At 40.5% G+C, this 23,681-nt stretch overlaps 1 protein-coding gene and 1 long non-coding RNA gene across 2 annotated transcripts in view; both read right to left on the bottom strand.

The window, feature by feature from the left end:
- Positions 1-730: 730 nt before the first annotated feature.
- LOC124284649 lies at positions 731-3,290 on the bottom strand. Its single transcript, XR_006900608.1, has 2 exons — positions 977-3,290; positions 731-885 (listed from the first exon to the last, which is right to left on the bottom strand). It is a non-coding gene; the product is annotated as an uncharacterized LOC124284649 (long non-coding RNA).
- Positions 3,291-3,574: 284 nt separating this feature from the next.
- Positions 3,575-23,681, bottom strand: part of LOC124284670 (proteasome adapter and scaffold protein ECM29-like) — a 70,237-nt gene continuing 50,130 nt past the window's right edge. The window contains 27 exon segments of the mRNA XM_046720775.1: positions 3,575-4,062; positions 4,799-4,870; positions 5,238-5,332; positions 6,241-6,307; positions 6,310-6,345; positions 7,047-7,167; positions 8,655-8,771; positions 8,773-8,793; positions 9,338-9,380; positions 10,458-10,501; positions 10,876-11,087; positions 12,299-12,367; positions 12,688-12,816; positions 12,931-12,997; positions 13,418-13,525; positions 14,053-14,142; positions 14,325-14,384; positions 15,750-15,909; positions 16,892-17,013; positions 17,933-17,980; positions 19,001-19,106; positions 19,994-20,073; positions 20,747-20,917; positions 21,270-21,387; positions 21,783-21,851; positions 22,305-22,419; positions 22,832-22,946. Of these exon segments, the coding sequence (XP_046576731.1) occupies positions 3,920-4,062; positions 4,799-4,870; positions 5,238-5,332; positions 6,241-6,307; positions 6,310-6,345; positions 7,047-7,167; positions 8,655-8,771; positions 8,773-8,793; positions 9,338-9,380; positions 10,458-10,501; positions 10,876-11,087; positions 12,299-12,367; positions 12,688-12,816; positions 12,931-12,997; positions 13,418-13,525; positions 14,053-14,142; positions 14,325-14,384; positions 15,750-15,909; positions 16,892-17,013; positions 17,933-17,980; positions 19,001-19,106; positions 19,994-20,073; positions 20,747-20,917; positions 21,270-21,387; positions 21,783-21,851; positions 22,305-22,419; positions 22,832-22,946 (2,598 nt within the window). The 3' untranslated portion in view covers positions 3,575-3,919.

A 23,681-nucleotide genomic window follows, 5' to 3' on the forward strand; every position in this document is an offset into this window, starting at 1 on the left:
AAGTTCATGTACATGTTATGACTTAAAGCGAATGATTGACTTTGGTCCAAGGCTGCTTTGAACATTATTCCAGTTGTGTCATATCTTCACGAACAACATCGCCCGTTATTGTCTTTTGATTCAAGCTAGGAATACACAGATGGCCCATTAGTCTAAGGTTTCAGTCCCACACCAGCCATGATTGTGACTGTGATCACAGGGGCGTGTCATGCTTAGAAACAGCGTTAGAAAGACATATACGTATAGAGACCCTACCCTAGTACTATATAAAAAGGAAAGGGATGTAAAACCACGGAACCACCCCCCTCCTCAATCTAAGTTAGATTTCACCAAGTAAACTATTTTAAGGTCCCGTCGAGGCCTACGGATCAAAAGCGAGATGATTTCCCTACAAAATGAGCTATAAATGGTCACAATCGGATCATTATTTCAAAAGTTATACGCCACGACTCACCGAAAACAGCAACCTCCGCAGGTTACATCCCTTTCCTTTTATATAGTACTAGGGTAGGGTCTACATACGTATATGTCTTTCTAACGCTGTTTCTCAGCGTGACACGCCCCTGTGATTGTGATCATGGTCTTGTAAGCTTCATACTGCAATCATGAACGGAATCTGGGCAGCTCTGCACAGAGAACTGAGAGGGCACAAGTTCACCTTGACCATTTATCCCTCAACAATCTGCATTTCATGTACAGACAAATAAACATACACAACACAACACATATAGAGATAGGACATCCTGTTTATTGTGGGGAAATCTCCACCCATCCATTCCGATACCAACAGAACAAACACACAGTTCACTGGGTCAGACACCTGTCATAGTAAACATGACATACTGTGGGACACATACCTCAGGTCAACCTGGATAAACCGGACACCTGTCATAGTAAACATGATATACTGTGGGACCTGATAAACTGGACATACTAGTACCTGGGAAAGATACCTCAACCTGGATAAACCGGACACCTGGACAAAAGTATGATATTCAATATTTTGGCCACAGGCATGAAAACAAGATTGAAATTATGAATGAGAGTTTCAAGAATTGTAAATAATTTTCCAGAATGGTACATAAAAAGTCAAAAGTAACCCTAATGAGGCTATGTTGAATGAGCGTAAAATTGGATAATAATTTCAACGTGGCTTATATAGTTCCATGGACAGTCTCAGGTATGTAATAACAGACAGGTGGCCCTTGAGATACAAGCATTTTTAATACCATAAATAATATGTCATATTATCTTACAACTCATGCAGGTCACCATACACCTAAAACAAAGGACAGCAGGTAGGATTAATGCATCCACAGACTGATCTACCTGTCCCGAGTCTCATTCAACACAGAATTTCTCCACCTGTCACACAGATCAGATAACTCCTGCAGCACTTGAGGCAAAGATCAACATTCATCATACTGTAGAAATTCATTACTGAAAAACATTTATCTCTGACAACTTGTCACTTGGTATAGTATCTAATGAGACTTCATTAGGATCATTGCTCTTGGAGTCATTCTTTTGAATTTTAGAAAATGTCACCATTAACTTGTAAGTACAATTGAGAAAAGACAACAACGAATGTTCAACAAATATAGAGAGTAGTACATCTTTAAGTTTACAAATCACTTCTAACATTAAAGACAATGTTAAAGACAATGTTATAAAAACCAATACCAATGAATTCAAACAAGATCAAGCATTGAACAACATGAAATGGACTCTCATAACAGTGAAACTTGATTAATCTGGACAGTATGGTCTAATCACAAGTATGACACAGAGTAAAAATATCATCTGGTTTCTAGCAGTGGACGCCATAAGATGAAGACAAACATGTCGTTTCCTTTAATATAAGGTTTGCTGTAGATGGTGGTTAAAGATCTAAGGTTCAAAATCATCAACAGTATTACCTTAACCTGCTTTGGAAAAAAACCCAAAACAAGAAACACGTAAACAGATAAGTATGTTGAATGAAACATGTGGAATTTTTAAATGAATGGTACCTAATACTTAAATCCCACAATTCAAATAATAAGAGAATATGGTGAGAAATGGGCTCACATATTGTACCCATGTTGAAAATTGAACTTCAGGTGAGCCAACACATTAACCACTTCCCCATCCCAACTCCCTCCACCTAATAAGATTCCAAAGTTACTTGAATAAGAAAATGGATTGCATGGGAATATTGATAAATTCAAGTCATGTTTACGTAATCACCACATAGAAATTATTTGGTAATTTGTCGGAAAATGCTAGAAATCGTTTTGGAAAGGATGGTAATTGTTTTGTTGTGACATCTGTTACCATGGTTACATGTTATTTAAGTTTATTACTATCCACTCTGTAATAATAGTATCAGGTGTAAAACAATGCCAATTTTCATGTGCAGTCCCAGAAACTCAACAACATTTCCCTTGTCCACACTGTAGTGTCAACCCCATCAGTTGTATCATGTACTCATCATGTATCATGTATCATGGACTCAGTAAGCCCTTCTTGCCAGGCTCAACACCAATCTATATACTATTCTGGACAAACCAACATATGACACAGACATTTCAACAACAGGAATGACTATTTCTAGAACATGAAATAAGAACCCTCCTTGAAGACATGAACCATGAAACGTAGGAAGTGACCAAATTCAGGCAACGTGTGGCACACCCCCTTTAAAAGATGGTACAAAGAGGAAGCACAGGAGCAGTTGGTGCTTACAGTCAACAAAGATATACCAAATTAAGTATAATGGAAATGTAATCAGCAATAACACCAAAAATACTCAGAACAAACCCCAATTCTTTCATATTACCATGGTACATCTATCAAGGTAAGACAGATTAACTAAAGTATTATGAATTAATTGAGTGCTCTGCAACTTGTTTGAGTAGTATATGATTCCGCAAGCATGATAATCAAGTTCTTGTCAACATCGAACATTGGACTTGATCAGAGTTTAGGCTGATGACTATCATGCTATGACAAGTCAGCTGAAAGGTTTGTCAGTGTTACGACATATCACATTACAGGTGATGACTATTGTTTAGTTTACCTGACATGCTCTACGCAAAATGCAGAGATGCCAACCCTATTTTGGGCCTAAGTGTAATACTGGAGGTCAAAAAGTGTAATTTGGACCTAAAAAGTGTAATACATAAAACACTTACATAGTGAAAGGTGATAACTTTATAAAAAATACTTTTAAAAAGGTTTATTCACATGAATAGGAAAGATTCTAGACAGAAATACAAGTGACCAATCATTATGCAGTTCCATACATCAAAAATTGTTGGTCAGGTGACACAAAATACTTTAATTCCTTACAAGTTAATTTGAATGAGCGCATTGCTAAGAGTAAGCGATTCCTATTGGTGTAAGGCCATTTCTGAACCCCTGCACTAGTGCGTTACGAAAAATATTCCCTGTGAAATTTTATCCACTTTATTGATTTTCGCAAAACGGGTAGAAAAGCGTAATTTTCACAGATTAAGTGTAATGGCGTCATTTAATGGTCAAAGTCGTAATAATTACGCCCAAAGCGTAAGGGTTGGCATCTCTGAAAATGATGACCTCAGTTGTAATTCAAATGAATGTCAACACAGGCTGAAGCTGCGGGACACCAATGAAGACCTATACATGACAAATAGACGTCCATGCCTACCAGAGCATACGGACACCGCTCTCAAACATCAACCAGAACCAGACAGAACATATTGATTAAGGTGTGTATCAATGTGACTTCAGCTTGTAGTAGTGGAAGCCCATGTATGCCTTTGCTGGTGAAGTCATTAGGTGTAAAGATATTCATTTTGGACTTCTCAAACTCTGGATCCTTGCAGCCAGACCTCTCATACAGTCTTTGATAGGAATGTCTAAAGGTCATGTCTATCAAGGGCAGGTAACTTTAGTATCACGCTGATGCAGTCAGGAGCTTCTTTAAGTCAGCAGCTTTTTCTCTGAGTTCATAAACTCCATCTTCGCACATGGGAGATAACTCCTCCACAAGCTTGTTACCAACACTGGTGCGAGATAGCAGAGGTAACTGACCAGCATCTAGGGAAGGAGAAAATATATCAAATCATACAATATCCCATTTCAAATCATCTTCGACAGTGAACCTGTTCAAGTACCGATTATTCTTGTCACAGTAACGTCTCTCCTAATTATTACTTGGCTATTACCATGTTCTACTGGTGAGTATGCTATTCAAAATAAGTTAAAACCACCCCATTCTTTCACATTATTTAGTCATGGAATCAGGACTGACTATTGTAACATGAAGGAATCGGGTGGTCCTTAACATCTTTTGAGCACTATATTAAGTAGTTTCTCCATCATTTTTCACTTCTTACAAATTCATCTTTGCTTTGCACAATGTCACACATTTTAAACAATATTTTGGCCTACATTACATATACTGGGGTATGTGCACTCTTTTTAGCTTACTATTGTTGCAATAAAAGACTTATTATCCCTTACGACTTGTCTGAGATCAATAAGTGAAACTTCGAGGAAAACAGCTTCCAAACAGAGAACACTTGCCATATATGGAATGTAAACAATTGCTCAGTACATCGAAAACTGTCGCACATGGTGATGTTGCTGTTTGCCGAACTGGTTTCATTCACAAGTTGTGCATAGGATATTCATAAAGAGACATAACTCTATGGTGTTCATTTGAAATGGACTAAGCTATCATCAATGTCTCCCTTTATTGTTCATTAAGCTTAGAGATTAACAGATTCTTCAACTCTCTACAGTAAACTAATCAATCATCAGATATGCTTACCATGTAGCTTTGACACAATACTTTCTATCACAGCAAGAGATTCAGTTCGGATCACAGCATACTTCATGTTACCTGAAAATACACACCCATTGCTGAATGCTTGTACATAAAATCATCCAGACATTTCTTGTAAAATCTTGGAATTCCAATCTAGTTCAGGTGAAATATCTCCAAAGGGTTTATTGGAATTGGACTAATCCCAACAGTATCCTTTAATAAAAAATGTAATTTATTTCATCAAGTTTGTTTGATTTGCTCAAGAACCACTGCACCCATCACTTAAATTGTTAGTTCAAAGTTCTCTTATGGTTCTTATAAACCTCCTTTGAAGGGTTTGCCACATCTGCCCATGGAGAAGTATCACGTGAGTATTATTGTGTGTTAACATGATGTGAATCTGTGACTGAGAAACACTTTGTGTGTTACGGGACTGTAGTACCTAGAAGGGGTATCACAGTAACCAGCAGCTTGTCTACGATGGGGATCACTGGACTTGGGTCCCTCGTAATGTTCTCCTTCCTCAGACATGATAACCTGAAAGTACACCGCAGCTCTGATTTAGTCACATTACCACACACAGGCAGCTGAATGGCGTTTGAACATGTTTTTCACAGCATTCTTGACAAGGGTGAGTGAGTGAGGCTAGTTTTACGCCACACTCAGCAATATTCCAGCTACATGGCGGCAGTCTGTAAATAATCGGGTCTGGACCAGACAATGCAGTGATCAACAGCATGAGCCTTGATCTATGTGATTGGGATACAATGACATGTGTCAACCAAGTCCATGAGCCTGACCACCCAATCCCGTTAGTCGCCTCTTATGACAAGAATGGGTTACCGAAGCTCAATTCTAAATCGGATTAACATGAGGGTAGCCCTGTTCTAAACTCATTGATCGCTGAGGTGATCCATCACAGGGCATAGAACTGCACACCTTTTGTTATCAAGACGACACTATTGCAGTGGTATGTTGTATGGCTTGTCTAACAGAATTCTGAACAGCATTATCAAACTCAAACATGATAGGATTCTTTTGTTTGTTGTTGTTTAACATACAGTCAGCAATATTCCAGCTATATGACCCATTAGTCGCCTCTACAACAAGTGTGGGTTGACCACCCTGAAGACCAATTTTAACCTGGATCTTCACGGGTAAAACATGATAGGAACACTGTGGCAGAATCATCATGAAAACCAAAACCGTGAAAAATTATGAATCTTGCATTAAAATCCTTACACATAATGATTATCAATGTAAGAATTCTTTCATTCACTTTGTTCGGTATTGTGATCTATACCTAGTAATATATGGCATGGTACATATCTGCATGGTACATTGCAGTGCTATCATCAAGTGCCAGGTGCTTGGAGCAATTTATTACATATTGTCATATTTGGCAATGAGGAGCTCACCCTCTAACCTGAAGGTCTATCTCTCACCTGTCAACAAACTTGTGCATTGTCTTCAGTATGGTGACTTGGCCCTTCCATGCATTGACTGGCACCCCTCACACAGTGATTCACACACTCGACCCTGGAACTCACCTGCAAGGTACAAAACAATTTTAATGTAAAATCATCTGACAAATTCTGATATAAAGTAAAACTTGAGAACAGGAGACGATACATAAATGTGGCAAATCTGTTCATCCAACATCGATACCTGTAATGTTTTCAAAATAAAAGTTTGTAATTTGGAAGTGAACAGACATACAGAAATATAGATACACCTTCCAAAGTGTGTTCAACAGGACATGACTGCCGGGTACACTATGTCCATGACTACAGCAACGGTGAATGAGTTTAGGTTTACATACACACTCAACAAAATTCCAGCTATATGGCAGTGGTCTGTAAATAATTGAGCCTGCCCAGACAATCCAATGATCAACATCATGAGCATCGATCAACGCTATTGGGATACAATGACACGCGTCAACCAAGTCAGTGAGCCTGACCACCCGATCCCGTTAAGTAAGCCTCTTATGACAAGAATGGGTTACTGATGACCAATTCTAACCCGGATCTTCATGGGTGGAGTGAGTGAGAATTTAACAGTAGTTCAGTGATATAGCATATCAGCATATGTAGGAGGGTATCCCAGTAACACATTATCGAAGGCCATTCTACTCAAGTAAAATACTATTCCACAACTGCAAATTAATAATAAATTATAATTAAACACCAGTAGATATATTTAAAGCATGCTTAATGTCCTGGCTACTACATGTGTACAGGCCACCCACCATGTGTGTCGGCTGTGCTGGGCCAGCTCTCCCCAGGGTCGTGTAGGCACACTCCTTCAGGTTGTGCTTCCACGGCAGATGGTACATCATCCTTGTCTTCATCCTTGTCCGATTCCTTTTCCTGAAATAGTCATACTAGCCTTAAAATACTGGAATGAATGTCATTTATATATGTATTCAATGTTTCTACATCATAGTGATGGCCGGACCTCAAGTTATCAGTTTTGTTTTGTCCTCATTCAGTTATACTGACTGACTGAGTTTAGTTTTACCCCGCTTTAGCAATATTCCAGCAATATCACGGCTGGGGACACCAGAAATGGGCTTAACAAATTGTACCCATGTGGGGAATCGAACCCAGCCTTGATAACGAGTTTAACGCTTTAACCACTAGGCTGCCAAACCGCCCCTCATACAGTTATAACAGTTATTGTTACAGATACATATTTGTCTGAGGGTGTTTCAGTCTTATTACTGTGCTATGGCTAAATCAGCTGATAAAGTGGTGGTGTGTGGTCCTGTGTTTAGAGCTCAAGGTCACAAATTAGTTGAGGTTAAGCAACATTGGGCACGAGGAGGAGTCCTTGGATGAAGTGACCGTGTTTGACAGCTTGACTCCTGAGAGTTTCTAGGACTTCAATCCTGCCCCACAACGAAGCACATGTGATATATGAGGTCTCACCTTAGGGACCGTTCATAATTTATGGCTAGGGGTGGTGGTGGTGATGATCATTTATGGAGAAGCATGTACAATGTGAATGATTCCCCCCCTAAAATTTATGTACAAAATAAGTGCCCCCCTTGCATAGTCATGTACAAAATCAATGACCCTCTCCTTCCCATAATTTCCTGAGCATAATTTTAAACATATTTTTATGGCACAAAATTGCTGAGCCCCCCCAATCGCTGTTGTGTGTACAAAATGGCTGACCCCTAGCTCCCCAGAACAAAATGGGTGGCCCCCCTTAAAATCATCATCACCCGCCCTAGCCATAAATTATGAAGGCGGTCCCTTAGGCAAAGTGAGTTTGTTCAAACTTTTGCCTCTGTTCACTCAGCAGAAAATGGGTACCCAGTGGGATAAGTCATGTCACTATTAACCATCTAGTGCCCTCACAGGCAGCTTGGGTTATCCAGGGTCATAATAATCTGATTGTAGTGCTTTTTGGCGTGCCCCTCCATGGTGCGAGGTCGACGTAGCGATGACACATGCTCCCCATATCATATCCCTAGCATCTGCCTCGGAAATACCAACATTTAGGCACTTTCGTGTCATAAACATAGTATGACATGGGCACTCATATAATATCCTCTATTTGTACATCCCTCTCTGTAACCATGTTGGTCAACAGATCCCCATTAGCTCCTTAAAATGAGGGGCTAGAGAACCTTTTCTGTCACCAAATTCTCCCTAAACAGAGGTTTGAGAGATGCATCTCTAAATGCAGGGTTAGGGAATAAGTTTTATTTTTCACTAGTCTGCAATAGTGATGTGCTGAACAGCTGATATCTACATGATGTTAAAAAATGTGTATTCTGCAAGAAAATGTCATAAGTCCTTTTTCACTGGTATCCGTGGAAACAAAGATACACCTCTTACCTTTATCATGGGTAGCAGTATATCCCCACGTCCTGGAACAGATCCAACTTCGTGCATGCCTCAATGATGGCACCAAGACACTTCAATGCTTCAATCTTGTAAGCTGGCCCTCCTTTCGGAGACTCACAGAAGAACTGCCTCAACAATCTAAGAAACAAAGGGTAATTGTAATTTGTCTGCCCAAAACATGTCAGATTTATTTGACATATTGCTACATAAATCATAAGAGTCTGTGCAAGCAAGTGAAAGTTTCAATCAGCAGTATTACAATTTAGATCACAGAAAGCTGCAAATAATAGTAAGAAATAAGATAGCATAAGGAACTATTCAAGCTGTTGAGGGTTCAATGTGGAAGTGACATACCACAACCACCCAATAGTCATGTTAATCAGCCCTTAAGATGAAACACAGTGTGCAGGACACTTACTCTGAGTGAGGTGAGTTTAGTTTTATGCCTCTTATAGCAATATTCCAGCAGTATCATGGCATGGGACACACACTGTACCCAAGTGGGGAATCGAACCCAGAGCGGTTTAACCACAAGGCTACCCCACCGCCCACCCTTACACTGAACCACATTAGCTGTGATTGATTGTATTTAGCCATAATTATGGCATGAGATATCTAATAAACATCTTATATTCCAGCAGTATTACATTAATAGCCTGCACCAAATCCTTTTACCTCTTTAATCTTGGGTTGTCCTGCTATGTCCTTTTTCTTTGATAGTGTCCCTGAATCAACAAAAGTCATAGAGTGAGTGGAGTGTGACTGCGTTTTTAGAATGTACCAAACTGACAGCAAGCGACACAAGAAATGCCGCATTTCCTCTAATGAAGCCAGGCCCCTAATAAGCACCGGGTAAAGCAGATCACTAATAATTCGGTGTAATTACGCCCAGTAAGCGCATAAAAGTGTTGAGCTTCTAATAAAGCTGGATCTGGAAGTCTCTTGAAAAATAAGTGACCAGGCGCTTATTAGAGGTAATCTGGTAGGTTCAAGATAATGCTGTGGAAAAGTAGTTGTGACTGGTGAAAGCTAATCCTCTAGTAAGTGAGTTAAGCGTTTGTATCGTCACCTCCGCAATATTTCAGCCATGCTCTAAGCTACCCTATATATATATAGTAGTGTGAAGCTCACAGATTGTCCTGCAGTGAGTTCCATTCCACTCAAATCATTCCACATCCTCTCATGCTGATCTTAGCGGCTAGAATTTGAGAAAGCCACTAACTTTATAATTTGGTCAGGATCAGTGACTTGCATGTCATCCTGTCCATGCTAACTGAATCAATCCGCCAGTCTAGATTTGATTGTTTACGGAGATGTAATATTGCTGAGTGAAGCATTAAACAACAAATAAATCATCACATATGGAGCGGAATGTTGGACATTCAAACACCACAGACTATTCCTCTCAAAGGAAACCAATAGGGATGGTACAGTGCTGACAGATATAGGTCTATAGTTAGATGTCGGACCCACTGTTCCTTAGATGTCTAAGCGTGAAGATTCGGTAAAGATTGGTCTTAAACACCACATGCTTGCCGTAAGAGGTGACTAACAGGATCAGGTGGTCAGACTTCGCTGACTTGGTTGACACATGTCATCGCATCACATCGTGAGATCAATGCTCATACTGTTGATCACTGGATTGTCTGGTCCAGACTCAAATATTTACAGAATGGTGCCATATAGCTGGAATATTGCTGAGGAGTTTAACAACGAACCAACTTAGATGAAAGAGCATTCTCATCCCACATACATGAAGGTATCACAAAATCTTTTGATTGATGACAAGACTGTTTACTTACTTGCAGGATGTGCATACTGTGGACAAAGCCTGGAGGAGGGCTTCCTGAAGAAACAAGACACAAGCACATTTATAAGCAATATAATATAATAAGTCAAGATAACTTCTAACGAGAAATACAATCACAGGAACTACAATATCATAATTAGATAAAATGTGATCATAAAGAACTCAAATACACCATTAATTTAAAACCGTACTTCGTTATAGGCATTTCGACTAAAGTATACATCAAGTGTCCGAGACAAAAATAAAGTTTGTAACATATGTAAGTTCGTTCTAAGCGTCTTCATAATAAATGTAGTATTCTGTATTTCACAAACTAATCATGCCAAAAATGATGACATCATTAATAATAAAAAATCACCCATATCAAACCACCAGTCTTCTCAATTTCACAAATTCCTTGAAGAAATTACCTTGCCATCCCACGTCCTGCCCTGGAGGCCGTTGAGCAGCGCTGTGAGGAGGTTGCCGAGATGTGGAGGTCCCAGTGATGACCCAAGTTTGGTTGCCACGGTGCTCATGGCAGCAGCGGCCTGGGCCTTGGTGCTCCACAGCTGGGACTCCAGGGACACCTGCAGGAGCTCCACCACCTCAGAGATGTACAGTCGCAGGCCTCCCTCCGTCCCTGATATACAAACACTGGACTTGAACATCTTTGGATTGGGAAGCAGCATAATAACCAAGCTTCTCTTAAATCATACACTGGTACTGGAGTGAGTGAGTGAGTGAGAGAGAGAGAGAGAGAGAGAGTGAGCGTAAATGAGAGTGAAAGGGAGTATGAGTGACTGGGGTAGAGTGAGTGAGAGAGTGAAAGAGTGAAAGAGTGAGAGAGAGAGAGAGAGAGAGAGAGAGAGAGAGAGAGAGAGAGAGTTAGGAGTCTGAACAAAGAGTGAGTGAGTGAGTAAAGGTTTACTCCTCTTTTAGCAATATTCCAGCAATATCACAGTGGCAGACACCCGAAATAGGCTTCACACATTGTACCCATGTGGGGAATAGAACCAGGGTCTTCAGCACGACGAGCAGAAGCTTTAACCACTAGGCTAGCCCACTGCCCCAGCTGGTACTGGACATTTTTTCATGTTAATACAAGACAATGGTTCAGCTAAATTGACACTATTACATCATAATGGAAGGGTGCTCAGTCTGGCTTATGTAGTAAGGAAGAAAGACACAATGGCAAAATATACTGAACAACATTAGAAACGCACCACACTAATATGCACTGACGATGCTCAGATGTCATGGGTACATTTCACTCTGACAAGGATATTTCGTGTTATATGGGTGAGTGCGTTTCTAATGTTATTCAGTATATTTTCGCATACATATTTTAGTTTCCTCCTTGTCATGTGACAATCATTATTTTTGTCAACCAGCTTTTTGAGGGCTTGAACAAACTGTATTCCTAAAACCCACAACAAATTAGCGAATACAATTAAAAATTGAGGCAGAACATGATTTCTGTTTGTACACTTCTGATTCAAACTGGACACATGCCTGCAACAGAAAGTGATCAATTTGCTTCAGGTCCATTAACCTGGAGAAGGTACAACTATCACAGCAAACTAGGATTTCTAACTGCTTGCTTAAATCTAGGAAATTAGTGAGTGAGCTGGGTTTTACAAGCGCTTTTAGCAATATTCCAGCAATATCACAAGAAGGGGACACCAGAAATGGGCTTCACACAATGTACCCATGTGGGGAATTGAACCTGGGTCCCTCAGGGTGATGAGCAAACGCTTTTAACCATGAGGCTACCCCCAGCCCCTAGGAAATTAGTACAATGAGATGACAGGTAAGCTAAGTAAAGTGCAAGGAATGTTTTTGTTGACAGACCTGGAGTTATCTCCTGCCACACCTCCTCCCACACTGACTGTGAGCTGCTGGCTGCCGTGCCGCCCTCATCTGAAACAACGAAATACTCAGTAAAACTTACCCCACAGTGTGTAAAGATTTGATCGATGGGTAAATCAAACCATTGACATAAAAACATAGTGTTAGAGGGTTTGCAAAGTAAGCTACATCCCCAGAAAAAAATTCCAATCAATACTTATGACCTCATTGAAATATATGGATGTATCAGTTATAGTTACTATGTTTCATGTTACTATGGTAACACAGCATTTTATTGATTTTGATATAGCACCATTCACCCCTTTCCACAGCCCACAAGTAAACAGCGAAAGGAAGTGGTCAGTAACTGATGTCCTACCTATACAACTCACCTGTCTTAATCTTCTCATGCATAGCGATGAACGCCAGTGGCATTGCTAGAGTGGCATGTCGCTTCAGGGAATCAGAACTGTGCTGACTCATAGCCTGCAAGGTCAAACCACACGCAAGTCGAGAAAAGACTCATCTGAAACCAGAAACTGGAGCTTTAGGACACGCGTCCTCTTTACATCGGGCACATTTCAGGTGGTAATTAGTCTGCTGATGATTCCTATCACCAGTGTCTGTACACCTACCTTCCTTCTCCAGATACCAAGACTTGAGGCGGTTGATTAGCTTTTCTACACTACTGTCTTTGGCGATCTGAAAGATAACATATATATCATAAACAAAACTTTCTAGCTTTTGATCATTTAGCAATCAGTTACAATATCCTTGAAATTTTGAAGATGTATAATTTCTATATGACTATCAGACTCAAGAACATGTTACACTCAAAATATTAGACAAACTTGAGGGATTTTTAGGCAACCCGATCAAGAGAGAGACTCAATAATGTTGACAGTGCCAGCAAACACACCACACTGTTTCACCGAAATGTTATTGGGAAGGCATGGTATTAACGGTATACTAAAGACTCAGACTAATCAAAATCCATAAAGTTTTCATTTGATTTTGACACAAAAATGATTAATATATCCCAACTATATTTTAATTATGATACAGTTCTCATAAATCAGGGAGTGTGAACATTCTTTTGAAAAGTATTTCAGTTACTTTTACCTGGATCAGACAGGTGAGTGGTTCTACACAATGGGGCTTACCTGCATGGGGGCTGAGATCCTGGGGGCACTGATGTACGAGGGACACAACAAAGCTGGAGCACCCAGCCTGGAACACAACACAATCACTGGGTGACAAAATCTCACCTTCAGAGGGGTGACAATCATACACAAGACACAGAACACTGGACGTAGCTGAACTACCATTATGTACTGTGCAGAAAATCAACACATATAACTCACTTGAATGACTGTCAACTAAGCTGTGCTGTATACTGACAAAGGTATCCTTATGGCCAGCAGATGTCATGCTTTGAGAAGGTTTGTTTCTTCGTTATGACTATTCAGGTTAGTAAAAGCTTCAGGTTAAGTTAGTGAGTTTAGTTCTACGCCGCTTTTAGCAATATTCCAGCAATATCACGGCGGGGGACACCAGAAATGGGCTTTACACATTGAACCCATGTGGGTAATCGAACCTGGGTCTTCGGCGTGACGAGCGAACGCTTTAACCACTCAGCTACCCCACCGCCCCTTCAGGTTAAGAGAAAATGCTGATTCAATAATTTTAATAATGTGGCATTAACTCAGTGGTCATGTCCACCCGTATTAGTCAACCTAGTGTCACCATCACCTTACCTTAGTTCCAACACCGATCCCACTCTTGATGAGGTCCACGAGCCGTGGCACCAGCTCTGGTAATACTGACTCGTCTACATACTGCACACACTGGAACAGACCAACACTTCGTTATTGGAGGAGCTATAGGTGCTCTATTGGTAATAGTATCCATAAAATTTGACAACTTATGTTAAGATAATAAAATATTTTTTTTAATTATCGGAAGGAAGATGTAAGCTTTTTAGCAAATCCATTTGACTTCAATATTTTGTGTGAGGTTGCCTCCTTACCCTGTTGATCGTTTCCATCATTGGGGACATCTTGGAGGCAGCGATACGGGCATTGTCAAGCTGCAGGCAAAATAATGTCACATCATAGACACACTATCAGTAACACACATGAAGGCATTAGCTGATGTTCAGTAAGAGAAACACACACATAAAGAGTGAGGTGAGGTGAATTGGGTTTTAACGTCGTGCTTGAGAATATTTCGCTCATAAGACGACGTGCATGCGTGTGTATGTGTGAGCGGCTGCTTGTACTAGCCCATACTGAAGCTGGTTTTATAGTGCCCACTGAGCTACCACTGAGATACCATGCCGCGAGTGAAGTCCTTGTTGAATAATGCCGAGTGCCAGGCAGGGACCAACAGACCATACACGTCTTTTATTATACTGACTCGAAACGACCAGTCCACTACACCCGGAGGCGGTACCCATTAATGTGAGAGTGCCAGGCAGTGACCATTCTAGCATGGACGGGGAAATTCTACGCCAAAGTGAGCAATATTCAGCATGATGGGTGACACACTTCGAAAGTGGGCAATATTCTTCACAGGGGGACACCCAAAATGGGTCACACCATGTGGGGAATGGAACCGGGTCTTCGGCAAGCGAACGATTTAACCACTAGGCTACCCTACATGAACAGTAACATATATATAGATGATGAAGAAAGGAAACAGTGAAAGAAATGAAAAACAACTTGCATCTCAGACAAAGATGCACATGTACATGGACTGGCTTTTCTCCTCCTTGTAGACATAACCAAATGGTCTCACCAAAATGTCATTATATTCACCCCCCAGCATTCTCTGCCTATATCTGTGTCCAATCCCATATCGGCTGCATATATCTACATTCCCAGTTCCATGTCCCCAAAATGATGTCCTCTACATATATCTTTGTCCCCAACCCCATGGACTCAACATATATCTGTCACTACCTAAGTCCTCTACATATATATCCCTGCCTCCATCTCCATGTCCTCTGGGTATATAGTGGAAGCTGTCAAAACCGGCAGCTGTCCCGGCAACTTGTCAACGCCGGCACAAAATCTCAGTTCCGTCCATGGCTAGTACATTTATCATCATTTAAAAAGCTCTGCAATCCGGCAGCTGTCAATTACAGATCTCAGCATGAAATGAGCCACCTGAATATGTGTTTATAATACAGTAATCAGCTCTGTCAGCTGGATGTGTATTGTCAGAAATTGACACAACAACATGATACAACAATGTACATTGTATATGAGAGTGACAAACTGCTGCAATTCTTGTCGTAGGTAACCGTGTCTGCTGTACAATCTGGCACTCTGTCTAAACCGGATTATTTCTTCAGTCCCGACGAGTGCCGGTTTAGACAGCTTCCACTGTATCTACTCCCACTCTGATTCCCCCACCCTGAGTGCATCATCCTCCCATCAGTCCTCTCTACCTTTTCCTGTGTGGCCTGGGTGCTGACGTGGAGGCTGAGATAGTTCATGACCTGTGGCTCCAGCCCACTGACTGCCTCCAGGAGAGCAGTGACCAGGACGGGGATGTGGGGCTTCATCAAGGCGCCGGCATTCTTACTGATCTGCAGCAGCGTGGACAGCCTACAATACAAGGGACATATCATTTAATCATTCCATGTCTTATAATCAAGGGGATGGTTATTGTCTGACTGATGGTTTTCAAGCTTGAGCAAATAATGTTGCAGCAGAACATGTAACCAGACATCAGACAAGTCAACTTTAAACTTTCCAATGTGTATTACATGTATCTTACTTCCTGATCGCCTGTTCAGAGGAAGTGAGTTAACTCAAACTCTTGGATGGCAATTAAAGATTCAGATTTGTTTTAAGTTCAAGGAAAGCTAATAACTGAAAACACTGACTACAGACATGCACAAATTGCTAATGAAGTCAACCATAACACCTGTCAGACAAGTCCCAAAACATGATGAAGTGAGGGAGGGAAAGTTGTGTTTAATGCTACTTTGAACATTATAATAGTAAACATGATATACCACAGTGTGACTGCTTTAGGTTGGAGGAAAGCCTGTAGTGATGAAAGTCACATGTTTACCACTTTCGTTAAACCCAGGAGCACAGGTTGGGTGCAAACAAACCAAGTGATTGAGTGAGTGAGTGAGTCAGTTTAGTTTTACGCCGCACTCAGTAATATTCCAGCTATATGGTGGCGGTCTGTAAATAATCAAGTCTGGACCAGACAATCCAGTGATCAATGGCATGTGCAACTACGCAATTGGGAACCGATGACACATGTGAACCAAGTCAGCGAGCCTGACCAGCCAACCCTATTATTTTGCCTCTTACGACAAGCATTGGTTGCTGAAGATTAATTCTAATCCAGATCAGTCAGACAAACCAAGTAGGTAACATAATCAGGGCAAACTGTGATTCAAATCTACAATGATAGGTTTCTCATCAATCAAACAGTGATGATTAGGTAACTCACTCCATGGCTTGCACCATTGCAGCAATACGACATTTCTTTGACAAGATGTTAAGTTGAAACAATTTTCTATTTACAAATGTTGTTGCATCGTCAATACAATGTTAAATGAGAACTCACCCTATAGCTCTGACCTCAGGGACTGTGCTCTGCAAACTGTTGTTGAGAATACAAGGCAGCATGAGGGTTGTGGCTCTCTTTCCCACCTTGCCCTGGCTGGGATCACATGTCTTCACACACACCTGTAACACATGCCATATACTGTTGAACCTTCACTAACATCATACAAGAAACAGTAGATGTGACTTACCGGCACACAATGTCACCTTATGCTGTAGTGAGTGAGTATGGCTGTTTTTTTTTAGCAATATTCCAGAAATATCACAGCTGGGAACACCAGAAATGGCTTCACATATTGTACCAATGTGCAGAATAAAAACCAGGCCAGCCCGGCATGAAGCTGAAGCCGAACCCTTTAACCACTGGGCTGCCCACCACCCCCCCTTATGCTAGGGTGGGTACCCCACAGAAGAATTTTCATATGACTGCGATATATTGCGATCTTGAGGCCATTACATTGCGATATGTATTGCAATATATTGCAAGGATTATTTTTTAACAAAACTACTTATAATCGAGTTAATGCTTGATTATAAAGCAAAAACACAACAAAATCACTATGATTGATTAACCTTTTATAAAACTTTTAATCATGATAAAATATAAATGTAAGTAACATTTGGCACTAATGAAACAGGGAAAAGAACAATTCAAAAACAGAAATATCCGAAGATTTCGAGTGTTACGAAGTTTTCGAATGCATGTCAAAATACCCGGTTTTCGATCAGTGTATCGCATAATGCTTATCCCTTTCATGTCTGAACCCGGTTATACCCACTGCCCTACCTTATGCTATGTCAGTATGGAGAAGATTATGTAATCAGATGGATGGTCAGATCACCACCTTTAGCAATATACCATTAATACTAGTAGGGGTGGCGGTAACAGGAAACTGCTTCACAAATTGTATTCCTGTGGGGAATCAAACCTCAGACTCCAGCATGAGCAGAAACTTTAACCACAAGGCTAGCCCACCACTCCAGATAGGATCATAGAAACACATCAGCATACAAAATGACTGCTTTAACTTTTTCTACTTACCCGACTAAGAGCTTTACAGGCCAAGTCAGCAGCATTTCTCACCGACTCCTACAACACACCATAGGTCGTGATTCAAAGTCTGGACTGGCTATAGCAATAAATAGCAGAGGCAAAATGTTGTTGAACATGTAACAGGGAACTTCACACTAGTGGTGTTCCGATTAATTGAAATAATCGAAGATTGGTCGCAGTGACCAAACGACCAAGCAATCGATCACATATTCTCATAATCGAACATAAACGATTTTGGAACTACTGTTTTAGTCTTGAAAACGTGTTTAATTCTTAGAAAACTCACTTCACTAACTGAAAAGCCATGACTGAATATTTCTCTAAAACTCCAGGAAGTTTATGTTCATGATATATTAGTCATCACTTTAAAGTAGCAAGTTGCATCATGTTATACATATCTGCAATAACAACCTGGATTGGAAAATCTGAAAAATCTTGCTAACCAATTTTGTTCGATGATTATTCATTGGTAATCATCAATTGTGAGATTTCAACCAATTCCAAACACTACTTCACACACAGAGGTTTTGAGGTTCCTTGGAGTTAGATTACTTACAACTAGAATTGCAGGGCATTACTGCTTCACGTTACTCAGAATAATCACAGATACTTGTTATCAAAATACAGAACATAAAATGTTGATTACAAACTTGTAAGCATGATGCATCTATTCAAATTATTTAAAACAAGTATAGTATTCTTGAGGGTGGACATACTGCATTTTGGTTTAATCACATTCTGACACATCTGCAAATAGCACATTTCTGTCATTTCTTATATTTTTACAAAAGAGATTTCTGAAAAAATACATCATTTTGCAATTATTTTCATCAGTCTGTATGATTTACGCCACTTTTAGCAATAATCCAGGAATATCACGACAGAGAGCACAAGAAATGGGCTTCAAACTCTGTACACACAAGGGAATCAAACCTGAGTCTTTGGCGTGACAAGATAACACTTTAACCACCAGACTACCCCTCCACCCTACTTTAATGACCAGCCCACGATTTTGAAGATAGATGAGTTAACTGAGAAGTTTACAAAATGTCTCACCTTAATGTCATCCCGAACTCTCAAACAGTCCTCCCACAGCGGGGGCAGCTGCTCAACGATGTCATCGACAGGTCGACCTCGCAACAGGTCAGTCACTGCCAGGCAGCTGAATACAAAACAAGCATCTACATCATTCAACTGCACCTGCAAGAACTTCCACCACCTCTACAGCTTACCTTGGATAATACAGCCACTAGCCTAAACCTTGAGTCTTGAGATCAGCTAATAAAATAGTCAAAATACCAGATGATAACACTATACACACTTAAAACTATGTAACTGCATCGAGTTTGAGCATCTTCAATCAGAAACTTTCGACACAGTCAGTAATGTCATAGATAACTGAAATACAATTACAAACCATAGACCAAAGTTGTTCAAAGATTGAAGCCACAGACTAAAGTCAGAGACAAATCTAAACACTATAAATGTGAACTCCCTCTTAGTACGATCAGTATTAAACTTACAGATACATTAAACAAAACATTCAGCACAAGATTTCAAATGTTGAATCAAGCTTTGTCTAATATTCATTTCCCAAATGGTCCATGCAAACGCATCAAGTTCGATAAAAACTGAATGCTCTTCAGACCTCTAAAGAAAGCTTAACAGAGGACAAATATGGTCATATATCTATATGCTAATTGGCGACTAGCTTGTCGTAAGAGGCGACTAACGGGATCGGGTGGTCAGGCTCGCTGACTTGGTTGACACATGTCATCGGTTCCCAATTGAGCAGATCGATGTTCATGATGTTGATCACTGGATTGTCTGGTCCAGACTCGATTATTTACAGACCTGCCGCCATATAGCTGGAATATTGCTGAGTGCGGCGTAAAACTAAACTCACTCACTCACTATATGCTAATTGAATCTTGGGACCCTTAAATCTTTAATTCCTATACATTATGGTTCTGACGTTTATGTTTTGTTGTGAACATGCTGATATTTGAGCATGGCCTGGATGAAAGTTGACATAAGATGTTTGCTGACCTGGACTCTCTGATCCTCCACTGACTGCTGGTCAGGTTCTTCAGGAGATCTTTCAGGATTTCCTGGAGGTACTTGTCCACCTGGGGACACACAACAAGGCATACACTGTCAGGAGCTGTTACACTATGTCAACAATCATGGAGGTTCACACAAACATGGCAAACAGTGGCACACACTGTCAGGAGCTGTTACACTATGTCAACAATCATGGAGGGTTCACACAAACATAGCATGCAGTGCATGGCACACACTATCAGGAGCTGTTACACTATGTACACTATGTCAACAATCATGGAGGGTTCACACAAACATGGCACACACTGCACACACTGTCAGGAGCTGTTACAGTATGTCAACAATCATGGAGGGTTCACACAAACATGGCATACACTGTCAGGAGCTGTTACACTATGTCAACAATCATGGAGGGTTCACACAAACATGGCATACACTGTCAGGAGCTGTTACACTATGTCAGCAATCATGGAGGGTTCACACAAACATGGCACACAGTGCCACACACTGTCAGGAGCTGTTACACTATGTCAACAATCATGGAGGGTTCACACAAACATGGCATACACTGTCAGGAGCTGTTACACTATGTCAACAATCACAGGAGCTGTTACGGAGGGTTCACACAAACATGGCATACACTGTCAGGAGCTGTTGGGCATTTTACTATTGTCACAAATTGTTCTTAGGTCATTCATACTAACTACACTATCACACATAAGACACCCTGAGACTTACAGTTTTCTTGTTGTCCTGTATCAGGGCATTCCAGATGCTGGTCATGGCTTGTTGTATTTTGGGATTAGGGTCGAACTGGTACCGGTACAGTCGAGGAACAATCTGGGACAAGTACGGCGCCAACTGTTCCCCAGCCTGAGCTGCGATAGTGGTGAAACCAAATGCTGCACCCTGGAAGTAACACAAGGGATGTTGTTAATTCCTAATAATTACTATTAATCAGAAACAGATTTTGTATTACAATCAAAGACAAGTAAAGAGAATCCATTTCATGTTTTAAAAGGTATCTCTTTCTTATGGACTCTAACGGAAGAGGACCTTCGAGCCACTGCAAAATAAATGTGATGACAATGTCACTTCAATGTTTTGTACACAAAACAAAAGCTGAACACAGGTTTGAAGATGAAAAATTAATTGTCTTGATCTTGTGACTGTTTAGCAACATTATATAATAATGAAAGAAAGATTTCCATAACAAGTGAAGCAGAAAGTTTATGTGACACCCCTGCAGAAGTTCACTGACCTTCCGTGAGTTCCACATGGCATTGTGGTTTGCAAGATGCATGAATTTATAGATGAGGTCAGGCTGGTTGAGATCATTGGCTATTGCACACAGTTCCTTATATGTAGACATGCTTCCCCTGGAAAGAAAGTTTTGGTTTGGCTTGGTTTGGTTGTTGTTTAACGCCACACTCAGCAATACCCAAGCTTTTTCGCGTTTAATGCTAAGGAATTCACCAAATAATCAAGTCGAATCAGACCATCCAATGATCAACAGCTTGAGTATTGATCCATGCAACTGGGATAGATCGATGCTCAAGCTGTTGATCACTAGATTGTCTGATCCGGACTCAATTATTTGGTGAATTCCTTAGCATTAAACTATACAACAGTCATGCTATCTATCATTTACACAATAAGTGGTGAATATGATAACTTTACCAACATTGCTAATGAGAATGATTTGTAAACATTCTTACTTGTATCAATATAACTGTGATGACAAAGGCGTTCACTGAAGAATAATATTCCTTACCCCTCAGGAGTCTTGCCGAGACTTCCTTCTTCAAACATTTGCGTTTCTCCACTCACTTCCTGCTTAGGTCTAGAACAAATATTGAGTGCCTTAATAAAACTCTCACGCCCTGTAATGTACATGTGTTTTTTCTGTGGTATGAATATGATATGTCTATAACAAAGGTACACATGCATTATACTGGATACCTGCCTGCCATATTCAATTAGGTCACGTGATGCGGCGGAAAGGTGAAAAAATATATAACTGAGATGAAAATAACCCTAATCATAACCTACCCTAACCCTAACCCTAACCTAACCCTAACCCTGCTAGGTATCCGGTATAATGCATTCTAGCCATAACAATACCAAGAATGATTTTAACATTGAAACCAACAATACATGAATACTTTGTCATGCAACCAAGTAGTCAACATAGGATTGACTTTTTAACTTGAGGTCCGGCAAAGAGACATCATTCTTCTCAATAGTAACTATACTACCAGAACAGTCCGGCTCTCTGTGTGAAAATCATATGTACCTTTTGCCAGTCATGAGTGTGTTGACTAGCTCGGACACCAACATGTCCTTCTGTTGGACTGTGCAGTTTTCATAGACCACACCCAGACCTTTGGAGGCAACATCCTGAGTCATCTCTACAACACAGAGAAGTAAGCTAAATCAAACAAGGCTGTCCCCATTGGTGATATCATGCACTAAGTCAAGAAACACATGACATGGGCCTTAACTCAGTAACAAATTGTAACATGGTTTCCGTTTTTTAACTCCAAGGCCTCATGTCCTGAAAACACATACCAAATTTGGTTTCCCTATCTTTTTGAGAAAATCTGTCCACATCATCTTGGACGGATGGAAGGACAGATGGAGCTCAAACCAATATCCCCCGCCACAAAGTCAGAATAATATAATAGATAGACTCTTAGAAAATAACAGTAGTGATTTACTGCAGCCTCCTTATATCATGTGAGAAATCTTTGATTTACTTTAATGAAATCATGCATTAAAACAGATGATTTTACATCAAGTGCAAGGCATAGCGAGTCTCACCATCACTCTCTGACAGCAGCTGCATGAATGCCCTCTGGATGTTCTGGATGTGAGTCTGGATGGAGCTGTGTTTGCCACACTTCTTCAACACTGACAGCAGCCAGATGCAGGAAGCCTTAACACATCAAACACAGCCATCATCAAGGGAGTAAAGTGTCTCTGATAATATTGTCCATGTTCAACAGGGAGAAGGCAACAACAAGAGGTGCACTTGTGCCCAATCCCTTTGTCTTCTTTGGACAATAAATTATGCATAAAACAAGAAGAAAATACACCATAAGACCCACCATAGAGCAAACATATGACGGTAAGTAAATGTAGTTTCATGCAATGTAACACTGCTTATGAATAATCAAACATTAACCAGGCAAACTAGTGAGCAGTGAGTGAGTGAGTGTGATTTTTCAACACTTTTAGCAATATTCCAGCAATATCACAACAGGGGGAACCAGAAGTAGGTTTCCCACATTGTAGCTATGTTGGGAATCGAACCTGGATCTTTGGGGTGGCAAGCCATTGCTTTATCCACTAGGCTACCCCATGGCTAATACTGGTCAATTGTCCAGGTCGGTGCTCAACTTATCCTTTGTATGCCAGTAGTTGTATAACTGGGTTCAGGTTACCCGACACACACTGACCTGGTGCATGTTAGGTGACATCCAAAGTGGTCCCATTAAGTGTGACCACACAAACCCAAATGTCAGCAGCCTGTACTGGAGTCAGGAGACATGGAGGACATTGTTTAGTTTAACAGAGCTATGATCAGTACTATAGTTCTACACTACAGCCAATCAATTCTGATGACAGGAATGCCAACACAAACAGAAAAACTGAATCTCCCTACATGCAT

This window comes from Haliotis rubra, unplaced genomic scaffold (assembly GCF_003918875.1).
Source record: "Haliotis rubra isolate DU_JTF1 unplaced genomic scaffold, ASM391887v1 Scf340, whole genome shotgun sequence".
Lineage (NCBI taxonomy): Eukaryota > Metazoa > Mollusca > Gastropoda > Lepetellida > Haliotidae > Haliotis > Haliotis rubra.